Here is a 26,422-nt window from a genome sequence, read left to right on the forward strand (position 1 = left end):
CCAGACGTATTCGTTCAGCGGTGCTGCTTGTGCAAAGTTCAATGAAGAGGTGGTTCCTCCGGCACTCGGTAGGGTTCTTGGCATGCCCAAAGCTCATGGAAGTGTTCCCAATATCTGATTTAGAACTATAATTTGAAGTCAAACACAAAAAAAAAAAAAAAAAAAAAAAAAAAAAGCACGCTACAAAACAGATTTCCAGGACCAAACCTCTGTATCTTTCGCATGTAAGTCCAAGTAAGTGTCTGGCCAGTGGGTGAGGATGGTTGTTGTGGAAGTGGATGCTCAACTATTGAGGAGAGTTATGACCTTTATTCTGTAAGGAGCGATAGTGTGGAATGAGGGCTGCGTGTGAGGGAGTGAACGGGCTGTTGTCAGTTGAGCTCTGTTTTTAGTTCTTGCTTTGGATCCTATTACCTTTTGCACAGAAACTGAGTTTATTTCTACATTCCCTCCAGCCTAAAGCAATTTATAGCTCTTGTTCTTCCCCTGGTGAGTGGGTGGGAAGCTCTTATTTCAGAGTCCTTTAAATAACCAGACTCAATTTCACCCTCATAAATTTGATCTCCAACACACATCCCCTTACTAAATAAGCAAATATTTTTCCTAAAACCAGTTTGACTTATTCCTAGGTTGACCTTTTGTCAACAAAACATGAAGATATTATCGTGATTGGAAACACTTCTCTCAGGCCCATAAACCAGGCAAACAAAAAGGGGAGCGCAGAGGGGAGAAAGGCTGGGGCTTAAAAACTTCATTTTGGAAATGTCAACTGGACAACCAAACAGCATGAATCACAAAAAAAATAGTGAAAGAGGCAGGGAAACAATGTGTGAACAATTACTGCACTGAAAGAGCTGGTAATTCATTGTATACATAACAAATCTGTCTGCTAAGCTGGGAATGATATTTCACTTAATCCTGTGGCACGGCCGGCGTTTTTCCATGCAGGGGCTGGGTTCAGGTGGCATCAGAGGATGGTTCGGGTGGGCTCATGCCCTTGGACAAGCCAGGGCAAAGGGAAACCTTGCAGAGGTCCACAGCTCGTGTATTGCGATGAATAGCTCAGGCTGGCTTTGCCAGGAGGGACACCAGAGGCACGCAGGATCCCTCCCTCCTCCATGCTGCAGTTGCCAGCCTGCCAGGCAGATTTTGCGTGTTGTGGGTGAGGAAGCGGCTTCTGAAAGGCACACAGTGAAACTGAAGGTGAGGGGTGTTTGCCCTCCGTCCCCCCCACAGGAATTAGTCCAGGCAGGAACACCAGTTGTGCTGCCTCCTCCAGAGGGCCTCCAGCTCCTCCTGCCTCTGCCGGGCCCCAGCACACGCAGGTTTGAGCCGTGCTGTGGCAAAATGCCCCAAAGAGGCCAAGGGTGGTTGGCGGGCACAGGCTGCTCTCACTGCTTCCTCTCCCAGCCCAAGCCCAGGCAGGTGTCAAGTGAGGCGAGTGATTTTAGCACAGCCTGTTCAAACTGGCAGCATCGTAAAACTCAGATCGTTCTAGAAGCTGAGAAATGCCATTCCTGTGACATTCGTGGTTTTTCAGTGGCATTGTGAGGAAAGGCCTGGGGTAAGCGTAGGAGAAATGGGTCAGTGAGCTCAAGAGTGGTGTAATTCCTGCCAGGAGACGGCTTGCAGGTCTTCAGTGGCACTGGTGCAGGGGGATCTGTCCCAGTGACCTTTCCTGGACGTGCCCTCCTGCAGGTGATTCCAGCCCCTCATCACAGCAGCTCTCACCTGCTTCAGACGAGTTACATCCTGAGCTAGCCCCTGCACATCGCCTGTGCTGTCATCAGCCCTGGCGTGATGTGGGAGGGTTGGTGGAAGAATTGAACAGTGAGCGTGCAGTGCTGCAACAGTGGGTAAAGACATTGCAAGAAATACACCCAGGATCAGGTGTTGGGTCTGTTTTTCCATAATTCCCATTATCTGCTGTGGTTGGTAGAGTAACAGGGGTCTGTCTCTGCTTGCATGTCCATGTTACAGCTTGCTATGCCTTCACTGGATGTCATCCTTCGATCAGGGAGGTTAGAGAGGAGGGGGAGATGAGAACACAGCTCTTAACAGATTTAGGGAAAGACTGAAGCTGTAAATCAAGATCTTCAATACATTTCATCTCCTTTTCTTTCAGCATTTAGCAAGAAAACAAATGCATACACAGGAAATAAGGAACAGATGCGCAAGCGCATCTTGGGACAAATAAATTAACATGCAAGTAAGCAGTCAGGCGAGAGTAGCAATAAAGGGTAATTAGACCACACAGGCACCACCAGCACGGGGCTGCATCTCCAAACACTGCCAATGTTCATGAGGGCCACAGCGCAGTGAACTCTTCTATTTTGGGCTATGGTGGCCCCAGGTCAGCACTCAGGCTATCAGTACCTGATGCTTTGATGACTGGGTGGGTAGGGATGCTCTCCAAGAATAAGTAATCATTGAGGGATATGTGAGAACCACAGACAACTCACCCTGCTTCCCTCCTTTTGGGGCAAATTTCCTTTCCACAGCAAGTAAGCAGACCAGACAGATCAGAAAGCTATCATATCCTGTAGCTGTTCTTGGGTTTGAGTGTGGCCAGTACCTTCCCTCTCCCACCCTGTAGACAGAAAGATGTTTTTTCTACTGGATATATTGACACTGAGACATTCTTCCCCTGTCCCCAGTTCTCCATAAATCCTAACCCACCAGCATCCCACAGCACCAGCCTGCAGTACTGTGCAGAACACAAGCCTGCAGCACCCACAGAAATACAGCACAGCCTTGATGAACTCCTCAAAGGCCAACAGCAGCCCTCAGGCATTGTACAGTCCTAGATGGCAGGGCAGGGTTTGGCTCGGAGCACCTGAGTCACCACAAAACCATATGCTTACCTTGCTCCTGGCCCCTTCTGCATAGTTTCCACAGAGCCTTATATGCATTAGGCCAGCATCTCTGCATGTGTTTTACTCAAAGCTCTGCCCAGCCCTCTCTGAATAAACTGAAGGACGCAGTCACCGCAGTGATTTGTGCTTAGATCCAAGGGAAAATTAAGCTCAGCTTTGAGTGTCTGTTTATTTTTTCGCATTCCCCCCAGTTTTGATTGCATGCGTAGGAATGCGTGTGTAGGAGGGTTTTGTATTGCACTTTGCACCATCCGCTGAGCAGCTCCGGACGCCTGGTGGACTGCAGGCACCATGGCTGGCAGATGCTGTGCTGCATGAGGAGAAGTGGCTGCCCTGCCATATGGACACACGGGACGCTGCTGCTGCCAGAAAATGGTAAAAACATCAACATCAACATGAACACAGCAGTACCTGCGTGCCACTGCTGTGCCCAGCTGTTGGAAAGGCAGCGCTGCTTACCAAGTGCTGAGGGAGAGGCTGGGAAGGAATAGGGTTGGCAGCCCCTTGGGTCAGTAGATCCCATGGTCCCAAAATGTCCCCGCTGCCCACCACCAGGCTATGCCTACCCCTCCACACGCTCCTGCCCTCCAGGCAGCTCCTTGCCAGCTGTGCTCAGGGGCTGTGATGGCATCTCTTCACCATGGTCCACCCGCCAAGCCCCCCAACGTGGTGGCTGGCCGGGGCTCTCATACAAGGCCTGGACACAGAGAGATGTCCTGTGAGCCCCCAGGAGCATTAGAGACCTGGTGGCAATGCTCATGTCCTCAAGTAGAGGGGTGAGCTGGCCAGGCCTCACTTGCTCCAAATAACTGCACTGCACTTTCCAGCTAGGCCTAAGTGTTTGGTTAATAACCGAGCTAATTCCTGTGTTCCCCAGACAGGGAGAAAGTTGGGCTTTTGGAATTAAATATCTGTTACAAATGACACAACTGTGCCCTCTCTTTCTTTTACCCCTTCCTTCCAACCACAACACACATTGTTCCCCCTCTATCTGTCGCCTGCATCCCCAGGACCTTGCTTTTTGAGTCCTTGCTGCACTGTCTTTTCTCCCGATCCTCCCTCCTCTCCTCTCTGGCTGTACATTTCACAGGTCACTCGGACATTTACGTGGAAGGAGCTGAACTTCACTCAGCCTCTTTGGTTATCATGCCTTTTCATTAGCACACTGGTAGCTCCCTGCAGACTGTCCCTCGCTGTTCAAGCATTTTGGTGGGGCATGGCATGAAGGACTTCGCAAGCCACTGGTAACAGGAGTAGTCTGGAGAATACGTAGCACACATGCTGCCCATCTCAAGCAGAGCATGGCGGGCAGGAGTGAGGTGGCGCTTCCCATAGCCAGGAGGCCATTTTGCTCCATGCCCTCCAGCCTTTTGCTGGAGGAAGTATTTATCCTTTCCCCCATGTCTCGGGATCAAAAAGATTCTGGCCTCTTCTGACCAAATATCCCATTGTGGTGCACATGTATGTGGTCTCACCAGTAATTCCCACAACACCAGCTGCTGAAGCTTTTTGCTGCCGTATGCAGGATTCCCTAAGCAGCTGGTTGTGGTGAGCCTTGCTCCATAACCACAGGACAACACAAATGGAAGGGACCCTCTGGGCTGTATCAAGTCCTTTGCTGTCACGGTCACAGTGTTGTGAAAACCTTGCAGAGACTTGTCCTTAGCTCTGTGGAGATATTCAGGGGAATGTCTGGTCAGCAGGAGTAATATTTATGTTAAGTGTGAACCAGAATCAAACCTCAAGCACAGGTTTCGGTTCTGGTTTGGCATTTCCTGAGCCAAATCCCAAACACATGTGAAACCTCTAAAACTTCAGGTCTGCATTTCACACTGTCTTACATGAGTGTGCCTCCAACCAAGCTATCTCAGTGTTCTGCGGAGTAGAAATGACACGCTGGCATTTAGCTGAAAGGTCCTGCCTAGGACTCGGTGTATTGTCCACGCAGTGGGTCCCAAAAAGCCTGACAGGCTATGGAAAGGTTTCTAGAAATCACTTGGGGTCCTGCTGAGAGGCAGCCACCTCTGAACACATTGCAGCACTCACTGAATGGCTTCCAACCATGTGAGAGCTTCATTTGTGAGGCTTCTAAGGAAATTGCATCCAGTTGTCATTGCAAAAGAGGGAATTTAAGGCATGCACGATGTAATTATTCCCACTGGGAACTGCCAAAACCAACAAGGGTGGCACCCCATCGCTGTGAAAAAAAAAAAAAATGTAAAAAGGAAGAAAAAAAAGAAGAAAAAAAAAAAGGAGGAAGAAGTTGTAGAATATCTACTGCTGTGTGTGGCCAGGACTTTGATGTTGCATCTCCTCTGAGCACAACCTTCCCCCTTAGCTCCCCCCAAAACCCCCCTGGCTTTCCATGCCACAGGGGAGCACAGGCTGGGGGGAGGCAGAGGCGAGCCCCCCCAAACTTCTGGGTGTGGGAGCACAGGCCTGCTTATTTCCAGATCTCATGGATTTCACTTGGAGCCTGATGTTCAGATATTTTTGAGGCTCCCTGAAGAAATGAAGATGTCAGCACCCCGCATTTTCACAGAGGGCTACTGAAGAGGCAGTAGCCTCATTTGGGGAGGCAGACAGCGGGGCCAGGCCCAGAAATGAGGTGCTCTATCTGTCTTCACCAGCAGCCAAGCATGGTGCCATGGCCGGGAGCTCCCAAGCTGAGACCCCAGCAGTGCCACCATGCTGCTGCTGCCCCTTGCTCCAGGCCCTTCTGAACAGACCTGGGAAGCAGCACCTGGATCAGATCTAGGTTTGATTAATCTGTGAAATAGCCTCTTCTTTCTTCTCTAACCAAGCTCTTTTCCTCTGAGTGAGTGAAGCAAAACACGCAAAGAGCGAGCTCTGGGGGAGGCTGGGCCTGGAAGAGGCTCAAAAGAGCCTAATCTCATTCTCATGTGTATGTTTTTGCTTTGTATAGTCCTTTGTATATGCTATAGCTCCAGATGTCATCAGCAGAGCCCAGCAACCAAGCTGTCGGTGACAGAGCAGCCGCAGAGGCAGCGGGGCTGTCACAGGCGTGGGCATCCCTCACAAGGACAGCACCGCCTCCATCTTGTCTTTACAGAGGACCCGTGGCCCTGCTGGCACTTGCACTGCTGTTCCCAGCTATGAGGGAGCCCAGATCAGGGTTGTTCGGAGGAATTGCGTCTCATCTGAGCTCCCATGAGGAGGACAGCTCGCGTGAAATCACTGGATGGGGCTGAGGCCAGGAGCAATGGTCAGAGGTGGACATCTCGGGCACAGCACAGTCCCACCAGCTGCCAAAATGCAGCAAGCATCCCACTGACAATCAGTTGTACAGTGAGATGGGCGAAACCCAGCCTGATTCATCTCCAGCACCAGCTCTAGATTGCAGTAGTTGTTTTGATCTGTGTGTTAAATAGTTCCAGTGCCTTACTGACAGTACATTTGCAGAGGTTTAACAGCAATTAAACTCAGATGTCTCTCTCGCATGGGAGCTTGGCTTCAGTCAGTATGGTTTCAATAACGAAGTGGTATTTTGTTTACATGCCATAATTATGATATTAAAATCTATACACAAACCTCACTGGAAACAACTGTCTTTTAGTGTGTGGTGGTCTTTGTAGCTGACAGCAGGATGTGGAGGTAAAAGGTGGCAAGATGGATGTGGTGTGAGTTTCCATATGGTTAACCACCACAGACACAGCTGAGAGGTGTGTCTGAGGGTCCCTGGTGACTGGCAAGATGGGCATCGCTTCCAGCTCTTCAGCTGAGAGCTACTAGATGCTAGCTGACATCCCCGAGCTCCTAGTGTGCTCAACCATGTCTTCCACTGGCACAAAGCATCCCAAACTGGGGGTGTTGAAACCAAACAGGGTCACAGTGTGGATGATGTGTTTATCTCCATAGTTGTTGTTGTACGTGTCACACAGCTAGGGCTCACGTTTAGCATGAAGGCAATGATCCCCTCAAACATGGGGCAAGAGGATGTAGGATCCTGAATCTTGGCCCTTAAAAAAACACTCTGTAAGGCTGCTAGAAAGGACTAGAAAGGAGTTGCATAGGGGAATTTACATTGTAAAGCATGCATTTTTGGATGACTGGGGAGACCTTCAAAGAACTGACAAAGACAGTATGACTCAGTGACTGCAGCCATAAAATGGGGCGCAAGTGGCTTAGTGCTAGTTCTGGTTCAAAATCCATTAGTACCTCACTTTCCCTCTCTGGACTTGTATCTCCCACCTTGTGACCTTCTTCTCTATCTGCAGTGTGAACTTTTGGAGGAGGAAGCTCTGTCTGTACTGATTGCATGACACAGAGATTTTGCCTTGCAAACCATACCCAGCATCCCAGTGAGGACGCAGCCTGCACATTTTGCCTAGGAGGTTATCAAGATGAGGTGGTAAGGAAAAGCAGTTTAAGGTTTACTCTTAGTGCTGGGTGTGAGCAGCCCTGCTCCTTTCCTGGGCAAAGCCAGACCGTGGTGGCTTGAATATTCCTCTATCTTTTCACTGGAACTGGGGGAAAAAAAGCTCAGTGCAGGCAAGGAAAGATGAAAAGAAGTCATATTTTAGTGCTTTAAAATCTGTGGCCAGAAAGGAGAGTTAATTTCTTTGTCATGTGTTGAGTTGATAACTTTTCTCCAAGCAAAGGACTTGTGGGGAGAGAAACAGTCAGGGGCTGAGATTAAACGGTACCTCCAGTAATAAAAGCGAAGCAGATTTGCCTGTAGTGAGTTTTCCTTTCCGAGAGCCATGCCTGGATAATCTCAGTTTCTACCTAAGAGATAGCAGAGCTGTCAGGACATACTCCATGTGGCCACACAAGAAAGCACAGACCTGACCCCGTGGCTCTAAGGAACGAACGTAAAGGGGGAGGGGAAAAAACACCAGCGGGGGAAAAGAAAACAAAACCCAAATTCATATAGCAAACAAATGTACAGCTCCTATTTTTACTCAGTAATTTACACGCCTGGCCCCCTTCCTATTTCATCCATTTTTAATCTGCAGCAAGTATCTCTGAACTGTGCTGAGGCAATAAATCTGGGCTCCTTTGAAGACCTTGGGCAGCAGTGCAACAACAATATACTTTATAAACTAAACATTTTAGAGATTCGTTTTCCCTTTGATCTGCAGCATGGTACCTCCACTGCATATGTACGCGCACACAGACGCGCACACATCCTGCTGAACCCGCCACGCTATTGTTCCCCTGCCACTGACGATGGACATCAGAGAGATCCAAGCTGGACATAATGCACAATGTGCAACCTCACAGAGACACGCACGTGCACAAAGCCTTTCTGGTGAAAGAACGTCATAAAAATTGTGACCGCTCAAAAACTGATAAACAGAAGAATTGAAAGTCCCGGTGAAAGAATGAATTGTTCAGAAGAAGGGACAGGAAGCGGTTGTAAGCAATTTTAGCGTTTGTTTATTTTTAAAGCACAGTGAGAGAAAAGGAAAGACATTGTATTGCATGATATCTTTCTCATATCCCCGGGGACCATTAGCAGGGTCACATCTATGAGATCTGTTACATAGATCTCTGCCCTTGAACTAGCAAAATAAGCAAGGGCAATAGCTATTTGTCATACTTTGTGTAAGCCTGCTCTGGACACTTTGCCTGTGGTTTTCACAGACAGCTGTTGACAGTGAAAAAATAACAAGGCACCAATGACTTTGCCACTCTAGCGTTCTGTCTCAACAGCAGCTCACAATTTCATTGTCCCTTTATGTGCTCTTCATCCCAAGTCATTCTCCAAGCAGAAATCCTCTGCCTGTTGAATGACACCATTCACAGCCTCTGCACCCTTTTTGTTTCAGAGATGACAACTTATGGATAATTAGTTTTTTTTTCCTCAGTTTAGCTTCTTTGTAGCTTTGTACTGACACTGCAGTAGCTGTACATCTGAGTCCACGTGCCTCTGACAGCCACGGAACTGAAGGGATACAAAGCATTTTTGAACAAAGCATTGATCACCAATGCATCACCCACCTACTTCTTAAACGCAGCTTCCCTGGACCAGCATCATGACTGTAGATTAGCAATTTGGGGGAAGAAATTAAAGCAAGTCATAGCTCAAAGAAAGTGAAATCTGATGTAAGAGGAATCCATGGTTTGTGCTTAGTGTGAATTCCTGGGAAATTCCTCTCACTCATCCTTGCCTCTCTCTCATCCTTGCCATTCTGTAAGCCATAACTCAAACTCCAGAATACCAACTGCTGTTGAAGGTGAGGAGCTCAACTGCATGTCTATATGAAAGCAGGCTCAAAGAGAGAGATGAGGTTATTTAAAGTAATGTTGTCTTCCTGAGTCTGAAGAGATCCTGAAGCAGCTCCAAGGGGTAGAAAGGCCTTTATTCCATATTAAGTTGTTCATTTCTGGGACCACAATTGATTTAAGTAACACTGCTTGACTGATTAGCATTTTAGCAGAAATATTCAGCTCAGACGTCCATGCCAGGACAATTTCCTGTGTTTTCCTTGCTTCCATATTGCCTTTTGCCCAGTTGCCTGCTCAATTGCCTTTTGCTCAGTAACAAGATCTTCAATTTCTCCCCTACGTTTTTTAATGGACATACAGTTTGCCAATGCTTCGATTCAGCAGTGTGTCAAAACTTGGAACTAAAGGAATGAATGGGGCAAGGGAGAAGAAAGTGGGAAGGATCCCCAAATGCAGTTCAACAGCCAAGATGCTTTTCTAGGCTAATTCCTGCCACCTATGCCCAAAGCTGTGAGCAGGACCTTGCTCCTCACAGCTTGCTGCCTGGAGAAGAGCTGCACCAGGCACTTACAGCCATCGGGCCGGAATAGCAGGGCGATAGCTGCAGCTTATCGAATCAACAGCTTCCTCCAACCCCTGCCCTCCAAAAAGCAAAGGAAGGATAAAACCCCATCATCTGACACAAAATAATTTCCTGGAAAGACTGCTGAGTGAGTTAAAAACACACACATGCTAGCAGATCACAAGCCCTGAAACCTGACCCAGCACACGCTGCGGTGAGACGGGCTGACATGGGGCATCCCCAAATCTCCCCATCCCCTGGGTGCACACCGTGCTGCCCCTGGCTGCTTGGTGTCAGCAGGCAGAGGGAAGCACCAGTGTTCAGGCAGATGTAGGTGCTTTAACACAAGCAGAAGGGCTGAGCAGAACGCTGTGTCCCATGCTGCCCTTTACGGGTTCCCCTGTGGTAATTTTCCAGGATCCTTTCAGCTGTCCCCAAAGCACTTGCTCTCCAGCTGCTTCTCAGCTACACACCTGGGGCAAGGAGGCAGCGGTGCCAGGGTGCATGGGCACAGTCGCGGCTGCCTCGGATGGCCCTGATGAGTGGGAAGACCTGGCTGAGCACCAGGAGATGGGACAGGGGGTCAGACAGGGCTGCAGACCCCCGGCTCCCTCTTCTCCACTGGAGGTTCAGGCTCTGGATTGAGTTCTTTGCTTTGCTGCCTTGTTCTGAGGCTACATACAAGCTCTCCTCTCCCCTCAGGAGCTCGGTTACCACTGGCAGGGATGACCTAGGGCATGCTCAACAGACGTGGCAGGAACAGAATGAAGTAAATATTGAAGTGACTTTACTCTCCAGACTGGGAGAAGAAAATCAATCAGAAGTAAGTAAAAGGATGGGAAAGTTGAGAGGAGAAGAAAAAAAAATATATATATAAAGATTTTCATTCTTGCCTCCTTCAAACACCCAAGAGCTACACAAAGCCCAGTCCCTCTCTCGTCACATCTGGAGGCCCGAGAGGCTTCCAGATGGTCTACAAAAGAAGAGTTAGAGCCCTGTCAGCGCTCCACGAGGTAACATCACCATTGGGAGCTTTGGGGAGGTAACGCGTGAGAGTGTGACTATAAAGCCCCAGTGCTTGTCCCAACCCAGCACTGACCCCACGAGCAAGGCCATGCTGGGGAAATCAGTCTCTGCTCCCTCCCATTAAGGCAGCCGAAATCTCATCAGGTGGAGGTGGAGCAAATGCTGGGGCCTTGACTCCGCAGCAAGCTCTAGCAATCGGCATGTTCACGTCCAAGGTTGCCCAGCGGTCACAGCGCTGTAAAAGCAGAGCAACTCCGCTCAGTACACTCTGACATTACCACTGCTGTTGATCTTGGCGTATTATTTATCCATCTTCCCAGCCATAAATTTACTTCCCGGACTCTGTGACTGGCTTTATAACCATACTCTTTGCACTGAGACTGCGGAGCCCTGGGGACGAGACCTTTGCCTCTGAGCTTTCTATTTGGAGCTCTGCAGCTTTATGACAGTAACAGAAGGAGTAACTTCCCAGATGACTCTGCAGTGAGTGCCGAAGTTTTTGAAATGCTACTTTTTGGCTACTTAGAAGGTCACCGATAACAGAGGGTATAAATCTCTGATTGTCCTCATATAAGCTACTACGTGGGGAGGAGCAGATCCTGGTGTCTCGCTTGCAAGTACAACCCACAACAAACCATGAAGTCTTTCCCCTGTTCTCCCAGACAGGTCAGCATCAAAGTCCAGCCCGGCATCTTATTTCTCAGATGCCATTTCCCAGGTTTAAAGCCTTGAAGCAGGCGAGTAACCCCCCTGAATCACCAGAGGCTCAGCTGTCTGCACCGTTCTTTGCACCAAGCTTTGGGAGCCCGAGCACAACCAGGGTTTGCACTGCACGCTCTAACGCCTGTCGCTCAGAGAGGCCAAAGCTCACCCAGCTCCTGGCTTGTGCTGGTGACCTCAGAAGGCATCTGATGACAGCACAGGCCAGCATCCATCAGCTCTCACACTGGTGCCCCTCTTGAAGCCAATGCTTCCTACCAGCCTCCTCGCTCTGGACCTCTGCGAAGAGTCTGCTGTGGGTCTCTTTTCATTTGGGTGAGTAAATCCGAACAATGCTTTCAATCACTGCCTGCCTCGGCTCACAGGGGTCCCTTGAGTGCGCCATGAAAGGAGAGGCACATCTGGGCTGGATTACAGGGTGGTGCGGTGGCTTTTATAGCTACAGATTCCTGCATATGTTTCCGAGCAGGACGTATATATTCATACGTCAAAATGCAGAGAGCCCCCAGGGTTGAGGGCCTTCATTTCCACAAGTCCTTCCTGGTTGCCCCCTCTTTGGAGGACTTTATGGACATCTTTCAGAGCCTTGCTCTGTGCTGCTGATAATCAGCTGTCCTACTGGGCATGAAGACTTGCTTTATTTTCAGACTAGAGGCCAAACTGAGGGAGTCATTTATACCCACATGAAGTGGGTGTAGCACCATGATTTACTGGCTTCTTACAGCCACATAGGCACTGATTTTGCATGGGTAAGGACAACTGCAAAGAAAACAAGGGAGGAGACAAGGAGACAGAGAGTAAATCCACCGAGATCAATAACGTTACATCAGATTCACACTGGTTAGTAAACCAAAGGTTGCTGTCTGCTCTTCACAAGGTTGGTTTATCGCAGCTCTGGAGTTTACACCACAGCCATTAAAATCAGGATCTGGCTCCTGAGGCTTTAGAAATAAACTCTTTCTCACAAAAATCCCTTCTTTAGTGATCCGTGGGCTGAGAAAAAGAGACAATGATCTGTGGATGGAAAAGCAACAAAAAATAATTAAAATTAAAAGACGGCAAGGCTCCAAAGAATTTACAGATGTCTCTCCTCTCCTTCCCCCCACTTCTCCGTGGTCAGCTGTAAATATTTATCTGGCAGGCTGCAGTGAAAGGCATGGCCCAAAACACTTAATCACAGTTTCAGCGTGGCTGCCCTCCAGAGCACCCCGAACTCGGGGGACGGTGCTTTTTTCTCCAGCTTTGTTTGAGGAAGGCACCTCTGCTCTTGCACAGGCAAACACAGGCTTTGAAAAGCAGCTCATAACACCTTAAATATCAACTGCTGGATTCTTTTATTGTTTTCTTCTTTTTAGGATTTTTTTTATTATTATTTCTGAAGGGCCTGATTTTCTGTTTTAACCCCGAGGGTCAGCTAACCCTGCCACCCAGCCGACAGCACCCGGTGCTGTCTGCCGAACAGAAGCGGTAAAGAGAAGTGTGAAGTTGGACTGCATTAGCCAGGAGCTTTGGGAAATCCTCCCCAGAAGCAGAAGGATCATTATATTTCTGTAATTCTCCCCAAAGTGTTTCACAGGTGTCAGTCAGGCACAACTCCATCTAATCCAGCGAGGGTGGCTGCTCTGGGTGCAGCCTGGCAGCTCCTATGTGTTGGCTGGCCCAGGGGAGGAGTGCTCATGGTTTTGGTCACAGGTGTGGTATTGTGAGGTCTTGTTACCTCATTTTTAAGCCATCTGTGCTCACACGACCCAGGGGTTAGCCTTGCTTGGGCAATTTCCTCTGCAGGCCTGGCCTGCCCAAGACATTGGGTACAAATCCTACAGGACCAAGGGTCTGCCAGGTTCTCGGCCCACCTGCAAGTCTGGCCTCTTGACACCAACCTCCCCGAGAGGCAACTGGGAAGATTTCCAGCAAACCAGCCCTTAGGGCTCTAAAACCCCATATATTCATTCTCTTCTACAAACCAGGAGCTTCTTCTGGGCCTCTCCGCAAGCACCAGCTGGGTGTGGTGGGCAGATGCGGGGTGCCAATGTGACATGTGGGCTGCTCCTGTTTTGTCCTGTCCAAGCTGTCCCCCCTTTTTATTTCTCTTCAGTTCTTCCTGCCCCTTCTTCTGCATTCAAACCCAGAGCAGTATCTAGAGGCCATAAATTCCCAGCAAAATGCCGCTGTTGAGTTCCCTCAAAGGAGCCTTTGTGCTGAGCCTCTCCTGGGGGCGAGCTCTCCACTTTTCCATGGAAGAGCTGGGAGAGGAGAAGGGGAGGACAGGACCACAGCACGCAAAGCTGCAGCCTCCGTGAAGCACAGGCAGCCCCGTGGGGCCTCCCTCGGGGCCTCTTCCCACTCCTGCTCAGCCCCTCAGCCCCACAGAGACGGCCGGCGGCCATTTGGTGTCCCGGCTTCCAGCCACCCTGACCAAAGTGTGGCCCAGTCCTCCTGAGAGGAGATGAGACGTCCAACCATCCTCTTCGTTTTTTCCTTCCTCACCAAAATTTCCAATGGAAACACTGCTCTGTCGGCACATCTGCAAACGTGCAGGGTTCCTTGAAAAGGCATCTCCACTCATTTAGACGGGGTGCTCAGTAACCACGCACATAATTCGGTCTGAGGTTAATCTGTTATCATATCAGTGGCTCCTGCAATTTTTAACAAACTCCCGGGGCCTGGAGAAGTGTTAGTCCCCCCCCTCCCTGTAAATGTAAATACATGAACATCTCAGGTTCCTTCAAAAAATAAATAACCAAGCAACTCCCTTCTTGGCAGTAATTATTGTGAGCTTGCAACTGCGATGCGAAGGGAAGCTGAAAATGTGCCCCAGCTGTAGCCAAAGATTTTAAGAACCGAAATAGAAGATAAGCAATCAGACTTCAAACTGCAGTTTTTAATCTTGGTTATTTTTTCTTGTTTGTTTTGGTTTTGTTTGTTTGTTTTGTTTTTAAGATGGGGCTGTGAAATCGGGGGCCTTATTTGGGATTTTGAAGTCATCAGGGCCAGTAATATTGTGCTGGTTAATCCCATGCTGTGACAGATTACAGTGTCATTAGCTGGTGGGCCACAGGATGCTCTTGGAGCAGCATCTCCACTTTGGGTAGGCTTTCCCAAAAGGATGTCTGCTTTGACCAAAATGGGCTGCTGGCTTTGCATTGCCTGTGGGGCACTGCACCATCAGGTGTTTCCAGCCTCCCCAATTCTGCTTTACCCATGAGGTGACTTCCCAGCATCACACCCTGTAATCCACAAAAGCAACAGGTCCACCTTCACTGCTTTAATTTTGCCCCCACGTAATAACCAACTTGAGCTATGCGCTGCATGTTTTCATCCCTGCTCCTTGCAGGCCAAGCCCAGGTCATTTACCAGAGGGCAGAGCAACTAAACCATCAAGAGACTTTTGCTTTTTCAGAGGGAAAAAGGCAATCCCACTCTCAATCCCACAATCACCATGCCATCCCCTCATGGAGCTCAGGCTCCTCTCTGGGCTCTGCACAGGGGCACAGCTGTCACACGTCCTGGCACATGGGTGAAGCTGCCCGGAGGAGAGATGCGAGGTGTGAAGCCTGACTAAATACCTTGTTTGTAGTCACACACTCGGGCAGCACTGCCCTAAGCCAAAAGCATATGGGCAGAGGCACAAAGAGATAGGATATGACCCACAATTACAGTGCACATTCTCCTCTGAACTGCTGAGTTAGGAAATCTGGTAGCAAATGCCTCATTTATAGAAAAGCAGCCTTGGGAAAAGCAGCCTGGTACCCCTGAAGGAAGACAACGTGCCTGCAGTGGGACCATCCAGGTGGGCTCCAAAGATGCAGGGCAAAGCCTTCATGATACCAACAGGTTTCTCTGAGGACCTGAATGATTTGCTGGTTTCCTCAAAGTGAGGGGCTTTTGTCTGTGCAGTGCTACAGCACTACCAAAATAGCAGGAAAATTCAGTGTTTTGGTGTGCACAAGAAGTACACAACTCCTGTTTACCTCCAATATTGTGTTGTCTCCTGGAGGCAATCGCCAGGCTACAGTCTGTAGAGCACTGAAAGCCACGGGAAACCATCAGAGATAGAAAGTTTAGGTGGTTTAACATGAACCATACGTACTGCTCAGAGTTTTCTGAGTAATCCAGCTTCTACATATCCTCACTGCATTACAAAAATGATGCATCGTCCCCCCTTTTCTTGGCTTTGTTACAGGGAAGGAATCTCCCCCGAGATCGTAATTGCTTCAAATGCTCTCTGCTCTATTTATATTTGATTTTACCCAGCGGTTTCAAGCAATTCTGATCCTGAATGACTGTTGATCTAGGGCTGTACCCTGTCTAACATCTGCTTTGAAGGAGTTGCGTGCAGGCCTCTTTGAATAACATTACACAGGGCACAGAGGACTTGGCTCTCCAATTAAAGGCTTTATAAAGATCCAGTCAGTACAGTGTTTATCTTCACAGACAGAGGCATGCGACCACGACGCTTTTCATATTTACGGACCCAATTTCAGGCTAACATCTGTCTTTCCACTCGCTATTTTTGCAAAATGAAATTCTGCCCTCAGATACATGACTGCAGCACAGAGGATTTACTCCGTGCAATGGGAAGCAGGACTCAGGTCTCTGTCTCCAGATCCAAGCCCTCCGTCCTACTCATGGCCATGATCCTGGTTCTCCCATAGGGGTAAAACACGCAACAGGCTTTGTAGCCTGGGCTCCAGCCTTGGCTCTGGCTCTTTCCCCCTGTGTGACCTCAGCAGGAGCAGGGGACAGCAGGGACAAGCTCAGCCTGTCACAAGAGCCAGGTCCTCCCCCTCACTGCTCTCTGACTCAGTTTCCTCCTCTCAAAGTGACCGTAGCTCTCCCAGCCTGGGCCAGAGCGATGCTGAGACCCTGCTAACCCACCATACCCTACCGAGAATGGGTTTTTCCTTCCCTGCCTGGTGGAAATATACGCAGGGAGCAGCCCGGCTGGCAGCGCGCCTGGCAGCTCCAGTGCCCAGAGGTCACAAGAGAGGGGCTGCATTGCTTGCTCTTTCTGGGCAGAGAAGAGAAGGGAACATTGGTCCCCTTCTCCAAGCACACAGAGACCCCCTTCATCGCTGGGGTGAAATGATGCCTCCTCTCCCCGCTGTCACAAGGACTGAGACAGCGCTCTGTCCGCACGGTGGCAGAGGCTGGGGGCAGGAGGAGCACGTAAAACAGACAGATGGCTACACAGCCAGCCCGGTTATTACCGGAATAAATTGGGTAAATCACAGGCTAAGCAGTTGCTCTCCCTGCGGTAGGAGAGGATCTGACACCGTGATTGAAAATTAGCAGCATCTTGGAGGCAATCGCAGCCGGGAAGCTTGCTGTGCTGGGAAGCGCTGCCGAGCCGGGCGTCGCACTCGGGCTGGGTTATTACTGCACTTTAAACCACAAGAACAAAATGTTTGGGACGTGCTAATGACACCAGGAGAAACAGAAGCGTTTTGATTTGGTGGTAATTGTTGTAATTATTTTCTACCAGCGCAGACACAAATATGATATAATGGGTCTGATTATTTATCAGCACTGAACACAAGAAGGAAAACAATGCTGGTAAATAGCAGTGGGTTTATTTTGGGGAACTGTTTAAAGCTAGGAGAGGACAAAACATCACACTTCAGAACAGGAGCTGTGAATGCTTCATGCTGAAGGTCTGACAAAGGCTTTCAGGGTTTAAAAGAGCTTTATACAACCGGGGTTTTGTCCTGCTGTATGTGGCTTGGTCACACTGCCCGAAGCCAGGTCTGCTGGGCAGTCCTCACTGAGGTCTTTGCTAAACATCACCTGTTGGCAACAAAACCATTCATGGTGGATATCATTTTGGGGGAGGAAAAAAAAAAGAGGCAAAGGTGCCTCAACCATTGCTAGGCAGGGTACACAGATTTGTCTACATTAAAGCTTTCTCATCACGGACACTGATGACTGAAACAAGGTGGGCAAGGAAGGGAACAAGGATGAGAAAAATTTGTGACCACTGTCTTGCACCAAGACCCCACTGCCAAAGCCTTTGGGCCTTAAAAGAACCCAAAACCAGGAGGGGGTAAAGAAATAGCGGAAGACATGAAAGAGACATGGGTCAGAAAGAGGAGGGGCATTCATGGAGGCCAGGGAAAAAGAGGGTTGAGTCAAGTGGACACACAGGAGAGCCGTGAGGAGACAAGGCCAGGTCTCGGACCAGCAGCAGTGCAATACAGGGCACTAAAGTCTCACCACCCTTCTGTGGGCAGCAAAGACCATGAGATCCACTGGTGTGGGGTGCCAGCATGCTCCAAGGCTACACTGAGGACAGATGCCTGGGAGCAGTGCTGGCTAGCCTACTTCAGTGTCTCTGCACAACATATCAGAGTGAGAACAGCAAAGTTCCCATGGGATCCTTCGGGAGAAGTTTCCTCCTACTTTCCTTGTCAAAGGGGCTTTGTTGTCTCCATTCGTTGCCCCACTTGGCGCCCCGCTCTCGTGGGGCTTTCGATTCCTCCACTCGTTTGACCTTGGAGCTACTACGCTGTGAACGTGTCAGACGGGAACATGCAATCAATACCGGCCAACCCACTAACAGACCGAGCTATTATTACAGCAGGCAGTGATGTGAGCAGCCACAAAAAGGAAAACAGATTTTTGGGCTCCTCATGTGTCCGGAGCTATCTGCACATCCTGTCCCGGGTTAACTGAAAACATGTGGTCAAGTCCCATCAGGCTGGCTTGCAGCTACAGCCTTCGCTAGCTCCCAAAGTGCCTACATCTTCTATTTCCTCACCCCCTTTCTTGAATAAGCCCACTGAAATCTAGCTCAGGAAATGGTGAGATACCAACAGGCTTAAATGTAGTTCTTGACATTGATGCTTTGCTCCTTCTGCAGAGCATTGATGTTTTGGCTGCATCCTCTTTGGCTTGCTCCCTCTGCATGGGGGTTACCAGGCACTGGAGGATGTTTGCCCAGGGTTTTTCTTACACTCCAGAAGTATTTTGCATATATAATATACATATTATAAACCTGAAACAGTGCTCAAACCAAACTCACTTTGTTCCCATGACACACCTGACCCAGTAAGGGGGGATAGGTGGGAAATTTGAGCCTGGACTGTGCCCCTGTGGACACAGTTGGACCCTGGCAGGAGTGACGACTGCCCCAGAGAAGGGTGAGACAGGACTGGCACGCAGCAACCTACCCCAGGAGACTTCTCACCACTCAGCCTCCCTCAGCCAGAGATGGCATTCATGCATGCATGTTTCCTGGGGGATTTTTTTTTCCTTCTTTCTTTTCATGTCTGTATCCAGGTAAATATTTAGCTACCACAGCATCCTGGGTTCCCCAGTGCAACCCCGTGCTCTGCGCAGAACTGCCTCCGGTTGTTTGCTCTGAACCTGCCACCTGCTAGTTTTATTTGATGTTCCTGAAGGTCTTGTCTGAGGAGGAACAGTGCATACAATCACTCTCTATTTTGTAACGAGGTAGCTTTGTTTCGAGTCACTGTTGTGCAGGTGCTTCTTTCTTTTTAATTCAATGGTGAAAACTTCCAAGTGCCTCAAGGACACAGATCAGGAATTCATAATTTTTTTTCTTTTATTTTCCTATACAGTACTGGTATGGAACATTGCAGAAGTCTGCCAGTTGTTACCACAAATGGTTGAGACTGCAACAGCAAAGAAATACTTGTCACCACCCCTGCTTTCACATATGTAATATATATGTAATGTGCACTACTTGCAGACATCTGCAAACACAGCACAAGCTCTTCTGCCCATGCCCCAGATGGGTCAACCTCCCTGCCAATGCTTGAACACATGCCCATTGCTTTTAGTCAAAAGCTTCCTTACACTTAAAATATGCATAGCATGCAGTAAGTATAAATGCACTCTGTGCCTGTGCAGCCACACTGTAAGTCATACCCCATCCAACCCTAACCTATTACACACCCTTAAAGGCAGCGCTGCACCTCATCACTATATGCAGCTTCAGAAAGGGAGAGCCCTGAGCTGTTTGGAGGATGTGGTCCATCCAACTGGAAGTTCTGCATCTTCGTTGTTTCTGTGGCCTCCATCTAGGCTGGGGTGAGAGAGAACCCTGGCTTTAGCAGCACTGCTGATTTCACCCATTTTCCCAGTCAATCTGGTAGGTAGGTCAACACTCAGTTGGAAATAGGGTGGTGGGTGGTTTTTTTTCCCAGCATCATCATGTTTTCTAGCATACAAATGGTTAGTATGCTGCAAGGTGGGCTTCACATTGAGCTATGTCAAAGACCCTGGCACAGGACACTCTGCCTGAGGGTGACTGTAAGTGTACAGAGATTTCTGCAGTCCAGTGAAACACACATGCATACATATGTATATATATCATGTGGGTGTGTATGTGTATACATACACATAAGAAAACAGACAATGCAGAAGAGCTGATGTTGTGCATTGGCTGCAAAGAGAACGGTCACCTGCTAGGTTACACATATAACAACCCGTTTTGCCATTGCTGTGAGCTCAGTTCTTTTATTTGTATAAGGCAACAGCACTAACCTGATTAATTTATTTTAACTGGAGAACAGTATTAGCCTAAATGGTCCCACTTAAATCCCAGAGAAGCCATGGGCAAGCTCTTCAAACAGCTGCCTGTCCCCGCTCACTCTCCTGCAGATGGTTAACACAGCTGAGCTCAGGGCGCCTGAGCTGCACCTTGGCACAACAGCCCTCCTCTCTTTGCAGGGTTTGTTTTCTGCTCTGAAGGGAAACACCTGCACGTCTCCAGCAAGATTGGATCAGAGCAGAGAAAGCTTTCGGCTTAGAAGTTACAGGCTTCCCTCCCACCAGCCACAACCCAAAGCTGGTGGGAGGACTCGCCGTGGAGCCGGGAGCTCCAACAAACCCAAGGTCCCGAGGGACCTCTACGAAGCTGACCGCACTTGCTAGTTGCTTTGCTCACACCACAGCCTCACAGCCAGCAGTGGGGGGAGCATTTACATGAGGTAGTTTGGAAGCCAAAAAGGTGAAAAGTCCCATGCCAGAGGAAGCAATGGAGCGCACTCCATGAGACACCCTCGGGAGACCACAGCTCTCATTTCTGATGGCTTCCTCGGTGGTCTTCAGGAAACCTTCCCCCATGCCAGGGTCCAGCATCCAAACAAGACTGATGTCCTTAACCCTCTTTGTAAGGTATTCTGGTAACTACAACGACGAATTACCACAAAGAGCTTAGTGGATACGGTTAACCTGTTTTCCTTCAGCTTCAGAGCTGTTACTGCATCAAGGCTTACCACCCTGTTTCACCACAAAAACCGCCTTGCTTTGTCAGTAGCACAGAGACCCAGCTTACAGGGATAGGTGAGGGGTGGGCACAACCTAATGTGACCCCAACACATGCTGCAGAGCTCGACTACAGCCCTGAGGGCACCACGAACAGCACTACGGCTCAGCTCAGGCAGGCCACGCAGCTGGCTGCGCCCCGTGAAGCACCGCGCCAGCTTTCTGCTGGACTCCAGCACAGAGCACAGCTGATACAACATAAACACACCCCTCTATATGATTATATCCTCACAAACAAGCCTACCGATGAACAGGTGATGAAGCTGTGGTGGCGAGTGAATTCTTGAACTACGTCTAAGGCCTCTGAGATAAGCACACAGAAGAGGCAGGCTGTTTTGGAAAAAAAAATACCACAGAGAACAATAATCTTATACAGGACGTAGGAGCAAAGGGCCCAGGGGAGCCACCAAGTGCACCTCACAGCCCATGGAAAACAGGCCAAGGCCAATTAACAACGAGCTGCAGATGACAGAGAGGGGAGGCTGCAAGATAAGAGGGATGGCACAGAGCCGAGAGAGGGTGGGAGCTTGGATGGAGGGGCAGGAATGGTCTTCTGGGAGCAAGCCTAAGGAGGGCTGCTCAGGGAAATTAAGCTGGTATCTCTGCGGGGCCTTGAAAAAGGGGTTAGCTCTTCAGGCCTTGTGAGATGTTGGTTAAGATAAATTGCTATGAGCATGAGGGAAGAGATGGGATTTAGTTCAGGGAGATAGATAGCAAAGGAGGGGAACGCAGGTTACAAGTACCTGAGATAGTGTTTTTTGAGCAAGATCCTGAGGAAAGGATGAGCTAGAGCAATGCTGCTGAGGAAAGCAGCACGAGTGCTCTGCCGTGGACAAAGGGACTGCTGAGAAACTCGGGAAAGAGGTACAAGACTTAGCAAGCATAAAATCATGAGCACAAGAGCAGATGTGGAGTTACCCCCCTTTTGCTTGTGGAATGGAGATCTCCAGCAAGGTGATGTTCAATCCCTGTGCAATAGGCAGGTTGCTCAAAAGCCAAAAGGATTTTTATTGGAGGGAGCAGCAGTGAGGGCCAATATTCTGTACCAGGCCCAACTTCAAAGAATGGAAAGAGCATAGATTCAGATTAGATGTAAAGAAAATCTTGACCTATGAGGGCTGTTTGGCACCAGAATGGGTTGCCCAGAGAAGCTGTGGATGCCCCATCCCTGGAGGTGCTCAAGGCCAGGCTGGATAAACTTTGAGCAATGTGGTCTGGTAGAAGGTGTCCCTGCCCATGGTGGGGGGTGGAATTAAGTGTCCTTAAGGTCTCTTCTGTGGTTCTGGTTTATTTAAAAATAAAAATGTTTTAGAAAAGCTCTTGGTGGTATGTTTTTAGAGGCCACCCTCTTGCAGGCGCAGCTTGTGATTTTGGAGTGCCTGGGATTGTCTGTGCTGTGTCACAGCTTGCTCTGCTCCATCACCTCATACACCCCTGCCCATAAGCACCCAGAAGACAGCAGACACACGCGACCCACCAGAGGTGTGAATATAGCAGCTGTTACGCTTTATTTCATTATTTTTATTTTTCCTTCTGATTGAAAAAGAAGAGACAGAGAAAAGTTACAAAAGTACTAAAAGGCAACAATATCGGCAGGACATCCCATTCGCAGCCCTGGACCCCCAGGGAAGGCAGCCTGCAGCACACATGGACCAGCAGAACACAGCTCCAGGGCCGAGCACTGCAGCAGCTCCCATTTCAGCAGTGCTGAGGGAAGCCAGAGAGCAGGGGGCCGTGGGGGCTGCTGCCCCGACTGTCTGCACAGGGAACGTGCCTCTTCAGATGGGTAGCAGGCTGTGGCTGTCCCTTCCCATGAGCATGGGGGTTCGGTTTGAGGTGGTGATGCTTCCCGTCCTGCCCTGGCTAGCTCCATCTGGCAGCAGATAAAAAGCTGAGGTGTGCCATCAAAACAAGATAAGCAGAGGCTCTACAGGAACGGGAGGAATGAGTAGAGGAATGGGCCTGTGTCGGAAGAAGGGACTTTTGCAGGGAACCACAGCACTCTGCCCGAGGCACCTCACCAGCAAACCCTAGCAGTGGCTGAGCTGCGATGGCCTGGGGGCAAGGAGCAGGCAGAGCTGGGGCAGCCTCAGGACAGCCATCCCCTCACTGCCTGGCCCAGCCGCTCTGCCTGGGGAGGGAGGAGGGCAGTGGTGGGGCATTCAGGTCCCCAGGCCTTGGTGGCCTTCAGGCTTTTCCCCAGTTGTCTCAGGGAAGGGCCCAGAAAGTACCATGCATGCTGGTTCGCTCTGCGGCCTCCTACTTGGAGCTAGACTGACCACTGGTCTCATCCAGAGTGCCATCAAAAACCTTCACAGTGGAACAGATTTAAAACTAAAATGGACCTTATATTACTCAGAGTTGCTCCTCTTGATCCAGACAAGTAAATTACTTGCACCCAGCCAGATACAGGCTCAAGGGGAGAATGAGGTTACTCTCTTCACCAGGTGCTGGCAATGAAGACTCATCTGATGCACCAAGAGGAAATGTTTTGTTCCTCTGCCTCACCATGACAGAATGGTGAAGAGCTTCTCCCATTAGCTGCTGCTGCCTCATAGCACAAAGCACCCACATGCCTCAAGGCCAGACCCCAGACAAACTCCAGTGGTAAAAAGGCCAAGCACCATCCTACCTCCTGTAGGAGCGTCCATGGAGAACTGTCCCTCAGCTTCATTCAAAACCCCCTCCTGTTTCTTCCACCAACAGGTGACCACAAAACAAAGACCCCTTCCTCCCACTCCATGCTACATCTGGGAATGCTCGCTCCACTGGTGCAGAAGCGGGGTCTGTCTGAATTTAATAGCCAGCCCATCAGGGGAGGGGAAAACTTGCTGGACACATTTGATTTGGTTGAGTTTGGTGATGCCAGTTGCCTTCAGCATCTCCAAAGGTGCAGCAGAGTACTTGGACAATGGCATGGACAAATGCTGTGTAACACAAAACAGAGACAGAGACCCAAGACCACACAGATCACCCCACCACTTCTCTCCGGTGATACCAAGACTGAAGGTGGGCATTCTTTTCCTGTGGATGGCTGAACATGGACCCTCCATTCTGTAACCTTATCCTAGCCCCCATTTTAGAATTTCCTCACATTTAAATCCTATTTTAGATGTTACTGAGTTGCCAGCAGAACAACTGAAACATGCAACTAGATTTTCCAGGTACCCTGTCCCACATCCCTCTCCTGGAGTCTTCCGCTCAAGAGAGCTTGAGGTGAATGTGATCATAATCTCAGAGAGAGATCTTCTTGCTTTGCAGGAAGCCCTGTACAGCCTGTCTCCGATCCTGAGCTCACTTCTGACTGGGAGAAGGGTCAGGTCTACACCAAAGCATTGTAGACCCAAGTACTCTTGGAAAATTGACTGGACTGGGTGTCACAACCTGATCACTCATCACAGCCGCGACGTGGACTACACTAGCCTCTGAAACCCTCGGGGATATCTTCAACTACCACATCCATGTGCTTGCCTTGGTGGCTGCCCTTGCAGTTTGTGACTGTCTCATTTTGCCCTTGAAAGACAAAATCTCTCCAATTACCAGTATTCAGAAGTGGCAATGGTACAAAAGCAGTCACTGCTGCAAAGCCGTATGTTTCCTGCTGCCAGAGAGACTGTATTGCAAAGGTGTGTCATTGCCCCCTTCTCCCCCCACCCAACCTCCCTGGGCATCACCACGGCCCTTCTCACTGCCCGGCAGGCGGTTGGTTGATAGTTCCTGAGGTTTTCGGAGAAATTCCTTCAGTAGGCACATGACGGTTCTTCCACTGGAGCTATCGGGCTCAGAGGCTTCAAGGTGCTGAGGGAACGGAAGGCAAAGGTGGATGGATCGTACACGAAGTGGGGCGGCGGGCGGCCTCCATTGATGCTCTGCAGGGGAATAAAAAGAGGAATGAAGTCAGTGCTGACAGAAGCTGCAAGCAGTGAAGTTCTTGCTTCAAACTCTTTGTCTTGCCCCCACCTCTCTGCTACAACCATACCTCCTCATGGATTCATGGCACCTGTAGCCATCCAGGTAGATGGAACAGGGTGAGGAAGTCAGCGATGAATTTGGAAACCCAGAGTCCCAAAAGCATCACTGCCAGAGTGTATCGTATGGAAGAGGTGAATTCAGGTTCTCTTGTCTTTAAAGCAGGGATATACACTTTCAGAGCAGGGAGATAAACCAGGCCACCTCTGAACCCTCACTCTTCAGTCTTATTTTTTCAACAGGTCTCCAGTAATAATTTACAGATCACTCTTTCTCAATCCATGAAGTCCCAGACACTGAAATGCTCCAGAGCTTTGGCTCTACAGTTTAGGCTACACCACTGTTTCTTCTCCCATCCCATTTACCACACTTCCCCTTACCTGTTTTTTTTTTGTTTTTTTTTTTTGTGTGTGTGTGTGTTTTTGTTTTGTTCTTTTTCTGCTTTGATAGACTTTATTTGATGCTTAAATTTTCCCACTTCCCATCCACCTGCATCCTCTCTGCTCTTTCTTTCTCCTGAAATCACTTCACACCCAGAAGCATTTGACTGGCTTTTGGGGTAAGCTCCAGTCTCTTGTGGGCAGACTTGAAATTCAGAAGCTCTAGAGCTCTTTGGACTCCTGTAGAAATCAGCCTAAGGGCCAGATGCTCTGCACGTCTGGAAATCAGGCCTTCCCTGGGTTTCAAGTGTAGGCTAGAAGGTGACACCCAAGCCAACTCTCTGTCTCATGCCAGTTATTGTCCAGGCCTCCTGGGAGGGAATTTCCCTGAATGAGGATTGCTTACGTGTAAAGAAAAAAATAAATGAAGACAGATTCCCAGAACAGTCCTGGCTATGAAATGGATACACATGCAGGACCTACAGAAGCTGACATTACCTGTAAAGCTTTGGGACTGCCTGACCCATGGTTTAACGCATTTCTAAAACAAATCAGTGAGGAATGGCTGGGAAACGCTTGGTGCAAAAAAATCCCACCTGAAGGCTCTGCAGCTTGGTTTGTACCATGGCCTCCAAAGATAACTCTCTCCCCTTCCCCTCCTGGTGTTCAGAGCATGGTCAGAGCTGATCTGAAGTGAGGAGACCAGAAATACCCATGCACCGCGTGACAGGATAGGAATGCTGCTCCCCACTAGACCTTCCTGGGACCCACGGATCCCAGAGGAATAACGATACCAAATTAACCTTTCAACTCCATAACATACGAAGTATTTTCCATTTAGATCTCAGGAACTGTGTTTTTTTCCATAGGCAAGCAGAAGCACCAATGGGGTGACCTCCTTGCAGATGCTCTTTGGCCAGGAGAGGAGGTCCCACCGCTCTCTGGGCCAGCAGAGTACTTACTCATCTCCTGCAGAGCTCATTCCCAACAGACAGGTGCAAGCTGCTGATAAAAAAAAGTTCAGCAGCTCAGAAGCTCATGGAAATGCCCCACCACTCATCTCACTCCCATCACTGCTGGAAAGTGTCACTTGTTTTCATGGAGAGTGGAAAAGGTCCAGCAAGAGGAGAGCTGGCTTGGGCGTTACAGCCTCCCTGTTGCCTTTTCCACTCCCTTTCTAGCAAGATCCACAGCATCTCCTCACCCAGCTTGCACTAAGGGGCTGTTTCTCAAATAATTAGGCTTTTTAGGAGCAATCACCAACTCTGCTGTTTTCTCTAAGACAGAGGCACTTCCAAGTCAGGTCTTTCAGACAGCTGCAACCATGTATCAGCACGGCGCACTGATGTTTGGGTACCACCTGCCTCTGTCCTGGATGGGTTTTCACTTGTCATCATAGGACA

General features: G+C 49.3%; 1 protein-coding gene and 1 long non-coding RNA gene across 3 annotated transcripts in view; one reads left to right on the plus strand and one right to left on the minus strand.

Moving 5' to 3' along the window:
- The first annotated feature begins 11,134 nt into the window (after positions 1-11,134).
- LOC113843162 (uncharacterized) overlaps positions 11,135-26,422 on the plus strand; it is a 29,022-nt gene continuing 13,734 nt past the window's right edge. The window contains exon 1 of the long non-coding RNA XR_005264289.2: positions 11,135-11,694. This is a non-coding gene — a long non-coding RNA (uncharacterized lncRNA). The remainder of the gene's footprint in view (positions 11,695-26,422) is intronic.
- The window catches only part of LOC101797709 (uncharacterized), a 51,574-nt gene continuing 47,305 nt past the window's right edge, over positions 22,154-26,422 (minus strand). For both annotated transcript variants that reach the window (XM_005016799.5, XM_005016802.5), the window contains one exon: positions 22,154-24,539. In XM_005016799.5, the coding sequence (XP_005016856.1) occupies positions 24,411-24,539 (129 nt within the window). In that variant the 3' untranslated portion in view covers positions 22,154-24,410. The remainder of the gene's footprint in view (positions 24,540-26,422) is intronic.

This window comes from Anas platyrhynchos, chromosome 3 (assembly GCF_047663525.1).
Source record: "Anas platyrhynchos isolate ZD024472 breed Pekin duck chromosome 3, IASCAAS_PekinDuck_T2T, whole genome shotgun sequence".
NCBI classification, from domain to species: Eukaryota; Metazoa; Chordata; class Aves; order Anseriformes; family Anatidae; genus Anas; species Anas platyrhynchos.